The sequence below is a fragment of the Mastacembelus armatus genome, chromosome 3, assembly GCF_900324485.2.
Source record: "Mastacembelus armatus chromosome 3, fMasArm1.2, whole genome shotgun sequence".
Taxonomy (NCBI): Eukaryota; Metazoa; Chordata; class Actinopteri; order Synbranchiformes; family Mastacembelidae; genus Mastacembelus; species Mastacembelus armatus.
Genome location: NC_046635.1, coordinates 2,287,873 through 2,305,630, shown reverse-complemented (window position 1 = coordinate 2,305,630; position 17,758 = coordinate 2,287,873). Strand labels below are relative to the sequence as shown.

Sequence of the window (17,758 nt, the reverse complement as noted above, 5' to 3'; positions counted from 1 at the left end):
TTAATTTGCTTATGTTTTGTCTTTTTCCAAGTGTTTTCCTAAGTTACAGTGCATTGAGCTTGCAGGTCCATGGTAGATATCACATTATAATACTATATCAAACTGACTATATTACTAACAACATACATTTTATTACGTTTCAAGGAAGATTTAATCTCATCTTCAAAATATTTTTCAGTAACTTTCAAAGTTTGCTGAATGTAAGGCTTTGCAGAAAACACCAACTTATTTTAACAGTCTTTTGGCAAGTGAAAGGTCAAATATAGACTGTGTTTTATCTGTACCGCTGTTGTTTCAGTAGGAGTTATGTCAAAACCCTTGGACACATCCAGTGGGCTGCTAATACAAGGATCAAAACAAATAGTGCAGAGAATATGGGATGAGAATTTATTTTCAGACAGTAAGTCACCATCCACTCTGCCTATTGAAAACTTCAGAGACTCTGATATTAAAAAATCTACACAAACACAGCAAAGTAATAACTTGTCTCATATAAATTGTTTACTTTCAAGAGTTACACATTATTTACCATGTGTTTTATCAGGTTCAATCGAGTTCAGTCACACACAGAAGATATTGGATACTGTCATCCCAGAGTGATGAAAAGTTGAGGGTCTGGGAAACTGTATGGTTGAATGGAGTGTAGGCCTCATGCACAAAGAGCAACATCCATCCATCCATCATCTATACCCCCTTATTCCTAACCAGGGTCACAGGGATCTGCTGGAGCCTATCCCAGCTCTCTTTGGGTGAAAGGCAGGGGTCCACCCTGGACAGAGCAACAGTAAAGTCCAAATGAAGTCACAAATCTTTTGACACTGTCATACATTCAATGAAAAAACAGTATTTGAACAGCTTCCACATGACGCTGTGTTAGTTAAAAAGTCATTTTATTGTTTTTAATAGTCATGCTGGCAGGATTGCAGTATTGGTCCATCATTTGGGTCTAGACTGAAATAAGTGTTTGATGTATTGCCATGACATTTTGTGCAAACAATTCCCCAGAGATAAAACCTGCCTAGCCCCTGATTTTTCCTGTAGTGGCACCATGAAACTCTCGTTTTTGGTTTGGAGTGAAATGTCTCAAAAACTATTGTACGGATTACTCTGAATTTCAGCACAGGCGTTAATGTCCCCCCTGAGAATGAATTGTAATAATTTTGGCAGTCCCATCACCAGGTCAAAAGTTTAATTTGCCAAATGCTTTTATGACTAAAAGGTACATATTACACAGTCATATTCCCATCAGTCTCAGTTGTATGTTGTAGTTTAATATTTATTAGCAAATGATAGCAGGCTAACAGGCCAAACAAAGGTGCTGAACATTATATCTGCTAATCCTCAGCATGTTAGCATTTTACTCTGCTGTGCCTCAGTCTGTAGTCTTTTGGTTTCCAAACTCACCAAGCCATTTGGAAGTCTCATGTTAAGTATATTTTTAAAAATTGCTAAAAATATAATGGCCAATTTGTTACTTTCTACAGTTTTTGTTTTTCTCTCTTCCACCAGCATTTCAGCATTAAACAGTTGTTAACAAGTGATGAAATGTCCCTAACAGCAGCCTTAGCTTTTACAGAATGAACCTGAATATAAATAAACTCAAACATACTGATAGCCTACTGGTGAAATTACCATATGCTGGAGCCATTCATCAAATGCTTTGTGCAAATGCTCAGTGATGTCAACATGTAATTGGCACTTTACAGTAAAATGTGTGATTTTACCGGGTGGCTGATAAATGAAGCTTCCTAAAGGTTCAACTTGTGATATTTACAGTGATCTATTAGCAGAAATAGAATATAGTATTCATAAATATTTTGTCATTGGTGTGTAATCACCAGAAAATACTAATTGCTGCATGTTCTTTATCTTAGAATGAGCCTTTTAAATCTACATAGGGAGCAGGTCTCCTTTCATGGAGGCAGCCATGTTGGACTGTGATGTTTCTACAGTAGCCCAGAATGGACAAACCAAACACTGGCTCGAGACAGGGAATCATGTTTTGTTTTTAAAAGTGATGGCCATTGTACCCTCCATCATACCTGGAACGTGATGGGGGTATATGCCATAAAATCTATCACATTTTACACAATGCACCTTTAAATTTATTCCAATGTTTTTCTCCAAAGGTGACAGTGACTACCATTGGCTATGGAGACAAAGTGCCACAAACCTGGATTGGAAAGACCATTGCATCTTGCTTCTCAGTCTTTGCCATTTCCTTCTTTGCCCTGCCTGCAGTAAGTGTAGAAAGAGAACCCTGTTGAAACTGGGCATCTCTGAGGCAGAGGTTACATGTGCTCACAATGCTATGATCAAATCCTCAGCAATATAAATCTTTACCTTAAAAACTATCAATTAATACAAATCAAAATTTGTAATTAGTGTAATCAGAAACCGGAAGGGCAGGGATAGATGGAAAACCTGCAGGGCAGTATCTCTTGAGGACCAGGGTTGGAGACCCCTGTTTTAGTGGATCTATGATTAATGTATAAACTACAAACTCATAACAAATCTGGCTCTGACATGGCTTAGCATCCAGTGCAAAGAGTTGGAATAATATTTTCACAGTGTTGTGCCCTGAGTACCTTAAATTCTGTAGGGGCCTTGACAAGCATAACTATAATTCATCTGAAGACCAAAACCTAAAATCTTTGCTGAATGTCTGTAAGGTTAAATTTTTACTGTTAATACAGAGTTTGTGCTATTGCCTCAACATCTCAGGGCTTGCACAATGCATTTTAGGATCTTTAAAGCTGACGTTGTTAGGGTTATGGGTTTGAGCTCAGAGAAGAGGCTTGACAGGGAGACTGAGTTTCATCGTGTTTATTAAAGTACAATGAATGGTTGTGATAGAGGGTTCAGGTCAAACAGGAAACAATACAAGATTTGAACAAAATTCTCAAAACGCACCAATGTATAATGTATCACAAATACAAAGTCAAACAATAATACCCTGCACAAGCATGCCAGAACACAAGCTCTCAAGGGTCACAAAACTCATTTTACTTAGTTCAACCAGTCAGAAGAGCAAGTTAGCTTGGCAGCCTCTTACTAAGTCGGAGATTTAAGTGTCAGATGTATCACTTAACTTAAATCCCAAAAACAGAAACAGGGGCAAAGTTCAATCCAGTTTCAATGACATAAGTACATGTAGTTCCGGGGCAGAAAGAAAAACAGGATTAGGAGCCGTCAGGTAATAGGACCGGAAAATTAGAAACCAGGTTCAGGCCAGATAATTGGCAGAAACTTAGTTTGGGTCAGACAAGCAAATAGTATTATCATTTAAAGTCCAGTCCAGGCACTCAGGAATCAGCTTAGGCAGTTGGGAATCCATTTAGGCCAACAGGAATCAGGTGAGACCTTCAGGAGTCTAGTCAGGCATTCAAAGATCAGGTTAGGCTATCAGGAGTCTGGTGATGCCTTCAGGAATCAGGTTTTGATCATCAAGAATCAGGTGACCCTCAGACATCAGGTTAGGTGCTCATGAGTCAGGTCAGGCATTCAGTAATCAGACTTGGCCATCAGGAGTCAAGTTTGGCCTTCAGGAAACAGGTTTTGTCAGGCAGGTGGCTGGATGGTGAGTACCTTAAGGTAACGCTACAATCTGGCAATGGGCATGTGGCTGCAGACCTGCTTATATGCAGTGTGTCACAGGTGAAGCAGATCCTAGTGATTACAGGGCAGAGAGCAGACACAGGTGAAACTAATCAAAACTAATTAAATCAAGTTACAGAAAACTAACTGAGCGGTTACAGCAAGTGAAAATCAAAATAAAAGTCCAGAGCAGGAAGTTCAAAAACCAGGATCCTAGCAGACATACTGTATGCAGCAAAAATTAACAATAACAACGGCTTACAGTCAGGTTTTGTGCATGAAAGAATTCATATTAGGAAAGTAACATTTCTGTCTGTTAGTTATTGGATTACTCTGGTCCAGTAGTCATAGTGGAGTGCATACAATTTCTGTAATAGTTAGAGCTAAACTCATTTTCAATTTGCAGTTATATAAAATTTAGAAAAGCAAAAACCCTCTCAGACTTAAGAAATTGTAAATGTAAGGGATTAAGATTTCAAAAATGAATGAATGTTTCAGCATTTGCCAGCACGTCAGTCGTAACTTTGGGTTTATTTCTGTGTTTTTGGATCATCTAATGCTGACCTTGCTGCTGCTGCCTGTAAATGTGTCATTGAAACCGAAGTAATGAGCAGTAACTCTGCTGGACTGTTGTTCACAGGGAATCTTAGGCTCGGGCTTTGCCCTGAAAGTGCAGCAGAAGCAAAGACAGAAACACTTCAACAGACAGATCCCTGCAGCGGCATGTCTCATTCAGGTATTTGACCAAAAAATACTAAAATAGAACCACAGTATAGCCAAGAGATTGAATGGTCTCTGAGTCCCAATCTTATTATTGAGACCAGCCTTTCATGTAACACCTTCTTTCTTTCTTGCATGACAGATGTTGGCGTGAAATCCTTTGCCGTGCAACCAATATATTACTATTTTGTGCCCTCCAGACATCATGGAGATCTTTTGCAGTAGAGAACTTTGATTCTGCCACATTCAAGATGTTCTTAAGAAAGAAGTCCAACACCACTGCGTCTTCTCTGTCCAGCCCTAAGCCCAAGAAATCGGTTAGTAATAGTTTTATATATTCACTGCTGCCATAGATTACTGTAGGTTGTTGTGGTTTAAATTGCATTTCTCTATACTGAGTGTTGTTCTGTGTAACACAAGTTGCATTTGTTTGAGCTGGATGTACTTGTACAAACTGGAAAACTAATGTAGTTCACTTAGCATTTATGATGATAATGTTCAAAAGGCATTATGACTCCATCACTAACTACTCTGAACATACATTCATTATTGTCTCACAGTTTCAGCACTTGATACTTTTCATTTTTATCCTAATGGTGAAAGGTAAAATGTGTGTGGTGGAAGAAAATGTAGACAGAACAAAAAAATCAGACATGAGAACAGAGAACAGCCAAGAGAACAGCCACCAGCAGTTTAACACTGGTATTGATTAGTCAATGTTACTGCTGCCTGGGTAAAATACTAAGCCTATACACTAATGTATGAATATCAAATTAACAGCTATATCAAGTGTATAAATCACACCATATAAAACAGTTATTCTTTTGGCCTGGCAGTGTAACAATCCAGTAATTGCTGCTCTGCTGTGTTTAGACTCTCGATCAACTCACTACTCAGTTTCCATGCCTTCACCATCAACAAAAATAGAAAACTACATCACTGGTGACTCATATATTGTGATACTGGCTCCATTAATATACAAATTCAGCAGCTACAGACAGTCAGATGCTCAATAATGCCTTCATGAAACAAGCTGAGTGACAAGAGAATAAACGTCTGCATTTTGGAAAACTACAACTACTGAATCTTTTAATTTTACCACAGTTGAGAATGTTTTGCTTCACGGGTGACAAATGGCAGCTGAGCACGGATAGTTAAGTACAAAATGAAGTTGTCAATAGAAATTGAACAAGATTTTGCTGCTGTATCACTTGAATGCCAAAGAAATCTATGTCCCTCCACATGAACACTTTACTGAGCTGGGATGTCTGGATTTCTTGGGCAGGTGAAGATGAGGAGGAAGCTGAAAAGCACCGACAAGGACAACGGTCCAGCTTCTCCCGTGATTCCCAGCATCACCTTCGACTCTGTATTTGACAGCGGGAGGGAACATAGTTCAGATGTTTACAGCACTGTGGGCACAGGTACTACACATGAACAAATGTGTAGAGTGAGCTTATCTCTCATGCAGTAGGTTGGGTTCCAGTTAACTTTCAGATGTTTAACAAGTTAATACGGTTCTGAGTTCAGAATAACCACAAAGTTTAGATACACTTTTCCACTCAGTTGAAAGTGTGTCTGAACTTTTGACTAGTAATGTTACCATAGAGGAGAAATGACTAAGGCTACACCAGCTGCAAACCACACAGTCAATCATGGCACAGTAAAAAGACGACGTTTGATGTGAAGTTCAGTTGTAGGGTGGTAGCCACAGGAGGAGGAAAGGACAAAGTCCAAACATTAAAGATGGATGAGCACATTCCAGGAATAAAAAGTCAGGTTGCATTGATGAGTATGAACTCCTGCAGTGCACTGCCGAACTTACAAAAATCCACACAATATACAGTACTGCTGGATCAATAATAGAGAGCTGAGAGTGATGCACAGAGTAAATTCAGATCATGTACTGCCTTCAGTGCAGGGTGTTACTGCGATTGTGAAATGTCCTGGAATTTAGTGATAATAGTCGCCAAAAGGAACATATCCCAGCCTTAAAAATCAAGATTTCGTGTGGTTTTTATCCACGCCAGCAGATACATGTAGCCTCTGAGGATGGAAATGTCATCCAGTCTGTCAGCCTGTCTACCGCCACGGCGTAGACTGAAATATCTCAACAACTACTGGATGGATTGGCATGAAAGTTTATATAGAAATTCAAAAGAAGAATCTAAAGAACATAGGTTGACTGCCTGGCTTTTCATCTAGTGCCACCAGCAGGTCAAAGCTTTCTCTTATCACAGTTAATCTCTCAGCATCTCTTGATGTTTGTATTGAGACTTGAGCAAACAACAAGTCTTGTGTCTAAAGGGAATAAGTGAATGAGCTTTTTCATAAATATCACCCTTTACATAATGACAGAATTATTACAACCTAAAACCTGTTATGACCCGTGTGTGATTTTAATGCCCCTGAAGGTTTTAACGACTCCACAGAAGTTCAGTGCGTGGGATATACCATGACCTGGAGGAATAAGCATCTCCTCAGACATAGAGCATAAATGACTGATAGCCAGTGACCTTCTGACGGTGCCTTTCACTCAGAACAAAAGCAACTGTGTGTTTTTTTTCTCCCCTTTTTCCATCAAACCTACACTGAAAAACAATTTGCCAGAGTAACAAACACGTACTAATTCAATATCATCTTTGAAATGGCCTCATTCCTTTTTTTTCCAGTCATTTCACTTTCCACATTTATTAATTTCCCTCATTGTGTCCCTTAAGGCTTTATACTCATTTAGCATTTTACATGTATTTGTAAACACTACCTTTTTAAAATATTTATATGAATAAAATTAATCATCATCATTACTATTACCAAGGCTCTGTGGTGGGTATTAATGGATTTTCTGTTCAAGGTAGATGAACAAAATGAGACGCTTTCAAAAGGAGAATAATATGGATACTTTTAGTGGGCCCATAACATGTAAACATGTAATTGGATCACACTCTTTGTTGTGCTCTGTTATATAACCCTTTTCTTTTACACCAGCTGGTAACCTGAAAAGCTGCCTGGATGCGTGACTGCACTGCTGCCACCAACATGTAACTGTGCAAATGGTTTTTCTTTGCACTCCGTTCTCTGCAGAATTTAATTTGCCCGGTGCAGATGTAAGCATGTCTGCTCTCTTCGTCTTCAATAAAAATCAGTGTCTTTGATTTGAAGCAAAATCAATTCTACAGGTTGTACTGCAGATCTAACATCTACAACATGTTAATTTTATCTCTGGAGCATTTACAGTAACTAAATTACCACATTGCCATCTGGTGTGTGGTTGTATTGACTGGATGCACAATGAATGCAGTGCTCAGCTGCCTACAGAGTTGTCAGCAGACATTATTACCCTTGATAGATTATCAGTAATGTAAAGTTATTTAAGTCTTAATTTAGGTTTGTAGTTTTGTTGCTGAGACTGCTGAGCTTTAACAGTTAACAGTTTATTAGGCTAAATATGGATACACTCAGGAATAGGTAATCACTTGCTGATTTTCCCTAGTGATGGAAATTGACTAAATACTATTTCTAAATACACTCAGCTGACAAATTATTCGGTACACTTAGTCAAAACTAATGTAGTCTAATAAAACAGTCAGTAAAGCTTCTTTCAGTGAGGGAGCGAGGGGAGGATACAGGATGTAACTGCAACATGGAACAGTATAACACAATAAAAGAAAAAAGGAAAATACACCTGCACCTCTAAAGTGTTTTTTGATATGTGTTATATAAATATTCTCCATTCTCATGTCTTTCTATACCTCCTTGCATGAATTGCTTCTGTCCATTTTTTTAAACATGCATCTACTGTATAACTCTGCTTCCTCTTTCTGACTCAAGTTCTTATTCTCCTGTTTGGGTCTTTGTTTTTTCCTCTCTCGTTGTTTTGTCCGTGCACCCGGTTTAGAAGGATCCCACATTCTGGAAGGATCTGGTGAGCTGCTGTTAGTGTCCATTTCCTGCACACGTCCGTCCTCAGTTCACTTGCTGCTCTCTCTTACTGTCTAACAGCTTCCTGTACAGTTACTTTGCACCATCTCAAGTACAGTAACAGCATGTTATTTTAACAGTAAATGGTCACGCTAGGAGGCTCTATGTTGTTTTATTTATTATGCCAGATCACTTTCCAAGAACCCCAGGTTTGGACTGATCTCAGTGTTATCGTTTGCACCCTGTGGTAAACATCCATCATGTTTGTGTGTCTCCTAATGTGCTCCAGATTGCCAACAGTCTTGGACATCTCTGTCTTCCCTTCAGTTCATCTCACCTTCTCCAGGTAATAATGTATTGAGACAGCTGTTGTTTCTTTTGAATTACTATCAATTCCTTTTGCTTCAGAAGTAAATTCTAGCATCACGTGAGTGAGGTGCAGAGTTAACATCAGTTTGAAATATTGTTGATTTCTAAGGGGTGAGGACTAAAAGGACTAAAGCATGGATGTGTTTGGTTGACTTTTTGTTAAAAGAAGAGCTAAATAGCAATTTTAGTCTTGGGAAACATATTTAGTTTTGTGAAGTATCTGGAAAATCACCTGAACTTAAACACCTGCTTTTTAAATTGTATTTAATGTTGTTTTTATAAACAACAAATCACTGATATATGTGGTGGAGCATCAGATAAACTCACCCTGTGGCTAAAGCAGTTCTTAGCATTCTGTTAGTGAGAAATATCAGTCACTTGTCAGGGCTTGTTATGTAAGAGATCTGCTGGTAGACAGCACCAATTAAGTCCATTCCCTTAAAAGTCCTTTTGAAGCAGATGCACTTCACACAATGGTTTTAGTTTCACAGGTCCACGTCAAGCCTTAGACACAACTCTAGCTACAGTGCAGTTTCAAAACACTGCCTTTACTAATTTAAATATTTCCACAGTCTTACATAACATTTCTCACAAACCCATGACTTTAAGATTATGGTTAAAAAAAAAGAGAGATGTCCTGGTTTTCTGTCACCCAGATTTAAAATTGGCCTTTACATTTTTAAATTCCTTTTCAATTATGTGATTTTATGTTTTGAAAACCCGCCCAAGCCAGATTTAAGATTTAGATTCAAATTACATGTTAATTTTTTTTCTTCCCTCAAAAAGGATGAGATTTGCTTTGCACACACACTCACGCACGCACGCACACACAACACACACACACAACACACACACACACACCTGTTTGTGTCAAAATGAAGCCGTGGTTTACCTTTTCTCAGTACTGGCTGGATAACCATTGCTGTAAAACTTAGGTCTTTTTTCCCATCTGAAAATGACAGCTCTGTCTCGCAGAGTTATGTAAAGATCACACAAGGTCATAACGTTCCCACAATGACGAGGCCTTCCTCAAATCATTGGGGATTCCATGATGCTGCTTGATTTTCTAGCTTTATTGCGAACATTTACGAGGGCTGTGACTTTAGACTTACTAACCTAATGCAACAAATAGGTTCATGTTTTTCACTTTTCCTTTCAGCCATTGTAGGATAAACACCACTGGTATCACAGGAGACCAAAAGAGTACAATTAAATAAGTCTAGGGCTATATGCTTAACTTATTCAGCCACATCACTGAATGTTCTGGATGCACAGATTAATTAACTGTAACTGTGGTCTAATGTGTGTGTTTGCATGTGTGTCTGTGTATGAATTTGCAGTGAAAAAAAGCGCTGGACTTTTGGAAGTAAACTCTCCCGGACCCCTCCAGAGAAACTGCAGCTTTGCAGATGACCTGGAGCTGGAGTCTGAGCGAGAAAATGAACTTGCTCCTGCAACCTCAGTGTCACAGTGAGTTCAACCAATGTTGCCAATGCACTGAGTTGTGAATGTGCTTTAATGAGCATGTTAGAGAACTTCTGCATGTACTTTATGCCATTTGTAATTAACCTTTATAATGTCACAAACCCCGGAGTGCTCCTGTCTGTGCTGTGTAATGCTTCTCCATTAAGGAAGAGCACTGTGCTTGCTGAGGCACTTGCACATTGTGAGGCTGAGACTCGTATGAGGAAATGAGCGTTAAGTAACTGCAGTTTAAAGTAAGTGTACAGTAAGTGAAACAAATGGAGCGACAGTTTTGACCCGCGAGACTTCCTTCCTGGACAGTGGGGTAATGATGCAGAGTGGGAATTGCATGCAGCAGCGTTGCTGGCAAAGATCAGTCTGTGCTCTGCTGACTCCAAAATACGTAAGCAGCTGTTCTCATACAGCAGTGCCACATAAAATTCCATGCCAAATTGAACCATTATAAAACACTATTGCCTGTTTCAACCATGACACAAAGACACGGAATTAAAAGGCTTGAAAAATGCGATTCTTTTTACCACATATGTCAAGACTGAATTACAAATTGTCCAGGGTCCTTGTTATATAATCCGAGATGCACCATGGAATCTGTAGAGGGAAATATCTCACATATTTCTGCAGCTGCCTTGGTTTTTCTGTCATAGCGCAGTACGGTTTGTTTTCAAGTAACACTGCAGATATTGAAGAGCTGGAGCAGTTAGGTAGGTGCAGTGTAAAAGTTTACAGCTTCCTTCAAAACATTTTAATGTTTCTCAAGTTGTATTGTTTTGTTAATAAACTACCTCATAAAAGATGTGAACCATAACCATAACCAAGAGACTATTATCCGATGTGCTGATGGGGCAACAAGGTAGGATAGAATACCTTGATTTATGCCCATCCCTGATCATAAACATAACTTTCTGAATTATCAGTGAATTGCATGAAATATGCTCATTAGTGATGGATCAGTGTAGCTCTAAGTGCTGTAGCTCTAACCCACGCCGTCCCACAGTCTTGTTTTATTGATTGGATTCCTTGTTTACTAACTCCTGAGTCAAATTAGCTTTTGCTGATGCCATTTGTTTAGTGGTACATATACTTTTTTTATTTACACTGTGAATGCTTGAATGATGTATTCAATTTAGAATAAGAACAATGCAATATGTGTTTTGCAGTTAAAACAGTTTAATTGTTGTAAGCTGGATGATTAGCTGCCCATATTTTAAGACAAACATATACAGTGAAAAGATTATTCCAAAGGATTCGTTTACTTTTTCTTGCCACAGTACAGACAGTACAAGCACTTTTAAAAACAGGTGTATTTGCGGTAAACAAATCTCAGTATGATTTAAACACCTTGAGATGAGGCTTCTGTTGCCTGAGAGGTTATAATCTATACGATTACAGTGATGTTGTTTGGAACACGTTATAACGCAGTAAAAGTGTGGCCATGAATAAGCTTTGGCATCCGCCACACATCGAGTAGATGCACATCAGTTTTTTGTGCACAGGCAATTCCAATTCAGTAATAATGACAACTACTGGCTATTACTAAAAGAAATGCCATGAAACAGGATCAAAACTTGGGTTTGTTGCAGAGATTTACATCAGAAGATTGATACCAATTAGCATGAACTCAACTTAATGGCTTCCCGGGATCTTCTTGCTATCATGCGGTTGCCAAACACACCAGGGAGAAATAATTTGGCATGTCTGATGCATAATCGCAGGTTGTTGTTTTTAATGCTTTACTTTTGTACACTCTTAACAAGTTCAATTAATATACAGTTCTGGAAATACTAGTAGATGTTTTCAGCTTTGGGTGCAGCCACTTACACATTTGTTTGAGGTACGAACAAGAAACTTCCACTATTCAAACTTCACTTTCAGTAGAATTCAGCATCTGTCATATAAGAGATTTTGTCGCCACATGCTGTTTCAGATTATATCATCACCATATAATCCTCCTGTGGCAGAAAATGGATTTTTATAATAACTCACAGAGGGTATTAATGACATTTCATGATACAGTGCTAACTTGACAGAACCTAATGAAAGATGCATTTAAATATTATCCTATCGCAGTACCTATGAAAAGTCCATTGTGAGACACACACAGACTTCTCTTGCATACTGATTCACTGTTTGCCCACTGTAGTGAACCCTGATGATTAATAGATAGCTAATATAGCACTGGCTAAATGCACTGCAATCACTCTATTATTCATGATTTCTTTTCTTTTTAGAAAAACACACAGCCCCAAAAATCACCTATTTTTGTGCTTTCTGTAGTGCACCTTGATCACAGTGAAAGACAAGTGATAAGGGAGAGGCTTTTGATGTAGACGGAACAGTAAATGTGAAGCGGTGCCGCATTGAATAATCCCTTAAACTGATAGAGTGTGGGTATTAAGGCCATGCCAACCATCTTTTCAGTTTCTCAGTGACACCTGTTCCATACAGGAAAAATAAAATTGTTACTCTGTTTTCTTACTTTTGTTTGATGTGTCCGTTTTTAAAAAAATAATAATTTCTGTCACATTTCAGTTTCATTGCATTTACTCAGGGGAAATCAATCAAAGTAACATGGATGCTTTTATGCACAGATTGACAGAGTCACACCGGAAAGCCATCCGGGTTATCCAGAGAATGCGTTATTTTGTGGCCAAGAGAAATTTCCAGGTAAGAATAACAGCATAACTGAAAACAATATGGCAAATAACTTCTACTAAAGAAAGATAAATCGTTTTCGGTGCCAGGCTATCCAAATGATCTAAATCTTTCTGTAAATAACCACTACTACTGCTGCTGCAACATAATTGATTTTGAATGCCTTTATAATAAAAGGAGCACTTAATATTGACCAGCCCATCTACTACTTTAAAGTTTTCTCAGTAGTTTTTTTTTTTTCAGCATTGACATTTCAGCAATAAAAGAACCTGAATTGAACTTATTTTAAAGTCAGCGCACAACATGTACAGATATTTGCTGTCTATGTTCTTGCTCCACACTCTCTACAAGTAAATTCAAAGTTCAGCAGCAGCAACTTGGGACTGATAGTTTATTAGAAAGTAATACACTTTGCTCCAGTTTAACTTTGACCTAAAGTGCAGATGGAAAGAGGCAACAGTGTCAGGAGTTATAACGAGAAGGGTCTGGAGTAGTATTACGAGCAGAGTTAGCAACAGAGCACTTCAGCAGCACCATAATAGAATAAAAGAGTGGGCACAGCTTTAATAGCTTAAATTAATTGTCTTGAGGCAAATGGTTTGTTGCAGAAAGGAGTCTATTAAACCTCCTCACAGGGCGTGGTACATTTTAATCAGTCTCTTAACATGAATTGACATATTATTATGTGACTGGGAATCACAGTATGTACAAATTAATATTCGGTGTCCAAAGCCCACCACTTCTGCAATATAGGGAAAGTTCAGACTGGGGAGTAACAAACATTACAGGGTCAACATTACCTTTAAAAATGTAGCGTTTGACTGACAAAAGTTTAAAAACAACTTTATTCTCAAGACTTACCAAACTTTTTTTTTTTTTTTCATTGTAGCAAGCTCGTAAGCCATACGATGTGCGAGACGTGATTGAACAATACTCCCAGGGTCACCTTAACCTCATGGTGCGAATCAAGGAGCTGCAGAGAAGGTAAATTGCTCAATTAAGATCAGCTTCATATGAACCACAAGTAACAAAAGGACACATGAAGGATGATGACGAAAAACCTAATGAAAGGAGTGAATGAATGATCAAGGAGAGAGACAGTGTAAATGACTATTCCTCTGACTTGAGCTTCCCATTATTTCTCTCAGACTGGACCAATCTTTAGGGAAGATAACTTTGTTCCAGACCGGCTCAGGTAATGAGTCACTCTACTGCTCTCTCCAAGTACATTACAGTGATTATGGATCAAATGGTAGCCCTTATAATCCTGTCTTATTATTTACTTGACTGTTGTCTCTTCATCTGTAGAACGAGCCAAAGGGAACAACTCCATTGGAGCCAGGCTCAATCGGATGGAGGACAAGGTAGGGATTTGAACAACTTCAGAGAGAAACTGAAACATTCCCTTGCACTTTAAAGTTTCAGATCATTTCTTTTGTTTGTTAAAAAGCAAAGTCAAAATGTACCATATTTGACTTTTATGCATCATTTCATTAAAATGTAATGAATAACTCTAAAGAGGGTTTTGACAATACAGTGTCAGTGTCATGTATCAAAATAAGCTCACACTGGGAATAGTGTTGGTTAATGCAACAAAAGTTAACAGGCTTTGAGAGCTGTGCATACACATGTCCCTGTTATTGTTGATTCAGATATAAAACTTTAAAGGCCTGTGCCAGTTCTGCAGTGCAAAAAAAAAAACCTTCTTTTTAAGATGTGTCAAAACAAAGAACAACAAAAATGCTGAACTCTCTCTCCATGTGTGTCTTACATTCCTGCTTTAGAGCCTATGCAAATATCAAACAAAATGCCTTATAGTCCATTTTAATACACTTTGTAAAGTCATTTTCATTTCAGCTTGTGACAAAATGTGTTTTTGAAGGTGCAGCTTTGAAGACTTGTCTTTCTTGAAATAACATTTTCTTTGATCAAACCATAATAGACTTTGCACAATATTATAATACGATATAGAGGAATAAAGATCAACAACAGTTTTGTCTCATACACGACGGACATAAATAACATTTGAGCTGTAACAAGTAAAGTGATTAAAGCCGACACGTCATTCTAAATACTTTAATTTATCAAATGTCTTGACCTTTAATAGATAACCCACATAGACCAGACACTGAACCGCATCGCAGAGTCCCTTGCTGTTCTGCTGGACCAGGGGGATATTGGTGGGAGCGAAGGTGGGGGAAGGCCGAGACCAAGGCTTGGACATACCTCTAATGTCCTCCCCAGCCAGGACAGTCTGCCAAGCTATGACCAGCTGTCTTCATCACCTTCGTCCTTCTCCTGCAACAATGCCAGTGCTGCAGTCTACACCAACCATCCCCATAGCATCACCACCAGTCAGGATGAGAGCTCCTGAAACTGGAAAAAGCCCCAATGTTGTTCTCTTTCTAGTATTAATCAAAAAATGTATTGAGACTAATATAACTAGAACCACTAGCCATCAGAGAGAGTGCAGTCTCACTGATGTGATGCTATGGTATCTATCTATCTATCTATCGATCTATCTATCTATCTATCTATCTATCTATCTATCTATCGATCTATCTATCTATCTGTCGGCTTTAGTTTTATAACCTTGACGTGTGAAGTCTTTTATTTCCCTTTTATTTGCATCTTTAAGGATTATACTTGAAATTTATTCACTGTCATGCCAAAGACACAGCCACTTCGACAGCATCATGTACTGTGATTCAGCATCTTGTACACTTCTGAAATAACACATTTATAATGCTACTCATTTTATGGGAAAGACTTTACATTGAAAAACTTTGCTTGATAATTTTAAGTTTAATAAAATGCTGCTTCCACTCTTTTAATTTTATTTCACCTTTTGTATATTTGTAGATATGTTCTTCTGTAGCAATAAAAGATTGTGGTAATTTAAGTGTTACCTTATAAGAGGAATCTCTTACTGCAACAAATTAAATATTTTATGTTCAGTGCTTTTAAATGTGATGTTTCCACATTTAAAATGTATATTTTTACAGTTTTTAATCAAACGGCTGCTTTATTTTGCGATGGAGTTACTCTTTCCCTTTAAAACAGCTGAATTTCTTTATTGCTAAGTGAAAGGAGGCAGCTTCATTGTGTCCTCACTGACTTATGAAAAGGACCAAAAGCATGGCTAGGATAGCATACTCTTTGGACAGGTGACCTTTGGGCAGCAGATGGTGACCTTTTCCCCTGCTGACTATCCATGGGGTGTCCAGGCATTCCTGACCATCTGCCTCTGGTGTCTACAACAATGGACCACACCCTCCTTAAGTGCTCTGGGGGCTGCTGGCCTTTGTGCTGAGCATGAGATGGGTGAAGGGAGAGTTTCATTAAAGGGATCATGTGGAAGTTTTACAAAGCATTTCCCCCTGGTAATTAGTGTTATTTGGGGTATTGAAGAGGAAATCACTGTTCAGAATAGCAGTCACTCAATTAATGGAGGATTCACTTAATCTGCAAACCTCAAATATAACTTTAGATGAAAAATCCCTGTGGTTAAAGAGTTACGTTAAAAACATAATAATGATAATAGAAATTGCATCTAATGCTGCAGTGTATTGAGACGCTCTATTCTGAGGAACGGCACTGAATCTTCTCAGCTATAAATATACATACGTCTTGAATAACTTTTGACAGATTTCACTTTAATACTTCAAACGCTTCCATTTCTGAATCTAAATACACTGCTAGTTGGATATGAATCAAATTAGGGAAATTTGGCTCAGTCCTAATGTGTTTCTCCCCTGCAGCTTTTTTCATTTAACTTTCTCTAATTTGGACAATTTCATTAAAGCCCAGCCAGAAGTCAATTGTGAAGACGAGTACAGTTTCTCTTCCCGAGTAACAGACCAGCATATCTTTTATTTTAGTGAGATTCATACGAACACATTCAGCAGCATAATTGTATTATTAACTGACGCAGTCAATGCTGTGTTGTTGGTGTAGGCTTTATTTCTTGCTGATATACTGAGCAGCATGTAGTATACATCATTAAGGGAATTTAACTAAGGTAGTGGGTGGGGATGTTGGGAACCCATGGGACCTTTGGACACGTGATAGTGTGAGCATTGATTTCTTGCCCTGTAAGCGAGACATAAATCCACTGGAATACAATGTAAGATCATCTGTTCCTAATTCAGAAATAGTACACTTAACATTGGCTGTCCTTGGCACTGAGGCGCTCAGAAATGTGAAATTGATGTTTGCTCTTTCGCTCCTGCTTGTGTGTAAATATCAATATGCAAACATGAGAAGTGAGGATAAACATTAGTAGCACTGTGTTGGACACATGCCAGTGATAATGGCTGCTTTGACTATGAAAAGGGACAAAGTAAAAGGATTAAAGTTGAGGGGAGACCTGGGGGGTCAAGGAGCTTCAAAGGCTGGTTTGCAGGTGAAATAGATGGCACACTCTGCTTTGTGGCCATTGTCCTCTTTTCCAGGCAGATGGCCTGTTGAGGTTCTTTAGAACTGAAACCTCAACACTGTGGGAGTGAATACGCTTCTGTGGGATTAGACCTTACTAAGGGGCTTATTTGACAGTTACAGCTCATATTAACGGCTGTAATATTAGGCCTGACAACACAGTCCTTATGACTGTGATTATGAAGCATCTCGTAATACACCACAGAAAATGCAATTACTCTAAAACCTTTTTTCTTGTTTCGATTCCCATAGTTGCAGCTAAAATTGATTGTTCTATGACTTCAGAGGGACACTTATTAACTTACTCATCTGTGGCTGCTACAGAGTCAGCAAAAAAAACCCAAAACTGAGCTTTTTCATGAGACAGAAGTCATTGAAAAGACAATAATTTGAAAATCTGTTTACCGGAGGGTACAATTATAAATCTCATATCAGTATTTATGTGAGTATTAGTGACTCTCACCATGAGCGCAGCTTTTTGTTATTTTTAATACATGATATTGTATTAAAAAAATAGAACATTGTAATAAAAAAAAAGACTGTGGCAGTGTTAAGGATATGAAGGCAAGGCTGCCAC

The 17,758-nt window shown here is 38.4% G+C and overlaps 1 protein-coding gene across 1 annotated transcript in view; it reads left to right on the top strand.

The window, feature by feature from the left end:
- The window catches only part of kcnq1.1 (potassium voltage-gated channel, KQT-like subfamily, member 1.1), a 33,722-nt gene extending 18,411 nt beyond the window's left edge, over positions 1-15,311 (top strand). Inside the window, exons 7-17 of the mRNA XM_026320168.1 lie at positions 2,130-2,240; positions 4,238-4,333; positions 4,518-4,634; positions 5,603-5,741; positions 8,528-8,584; positions 9,948-10,077; positions 12,681-12,756; positions 13,634-13,728; positions 13,893-13,939; positions 14,053-14,108; positions 14,852-15,311. Coding sequence (XP_026175953.1) covers positions 2,130-2,240; positions 4,238-4,333; positions 4,518-4,634; positions 5,603-5,741; positions 8,528-8,584; positions 9,948-10,077; positions 12,681-12,756; positions 13,634-13,728; positions 13,893-13,939; positions 14,053-14,108; positions 14,852-15,118 — 1,191 coding nt within the window. The 3' untranslated portion in view covers positions 15,119-15,311. The remainder of the gene's footprint in view (positions 1-2,129; positions 2,241-4,237; positions 4,334-4,517; positions 4,635-5,602; positions 5,742-8,527; positions 8,585-9,947; positions 10,078-12,680; positions 12,757-13,633; positions 13,729-13,892; positions 13,940-14,052; positions 14,109-14,851) is intronic.
- The last annotated feature ends 2,447 nt before the right edge of the window (positions 15,312-17,758 follow it).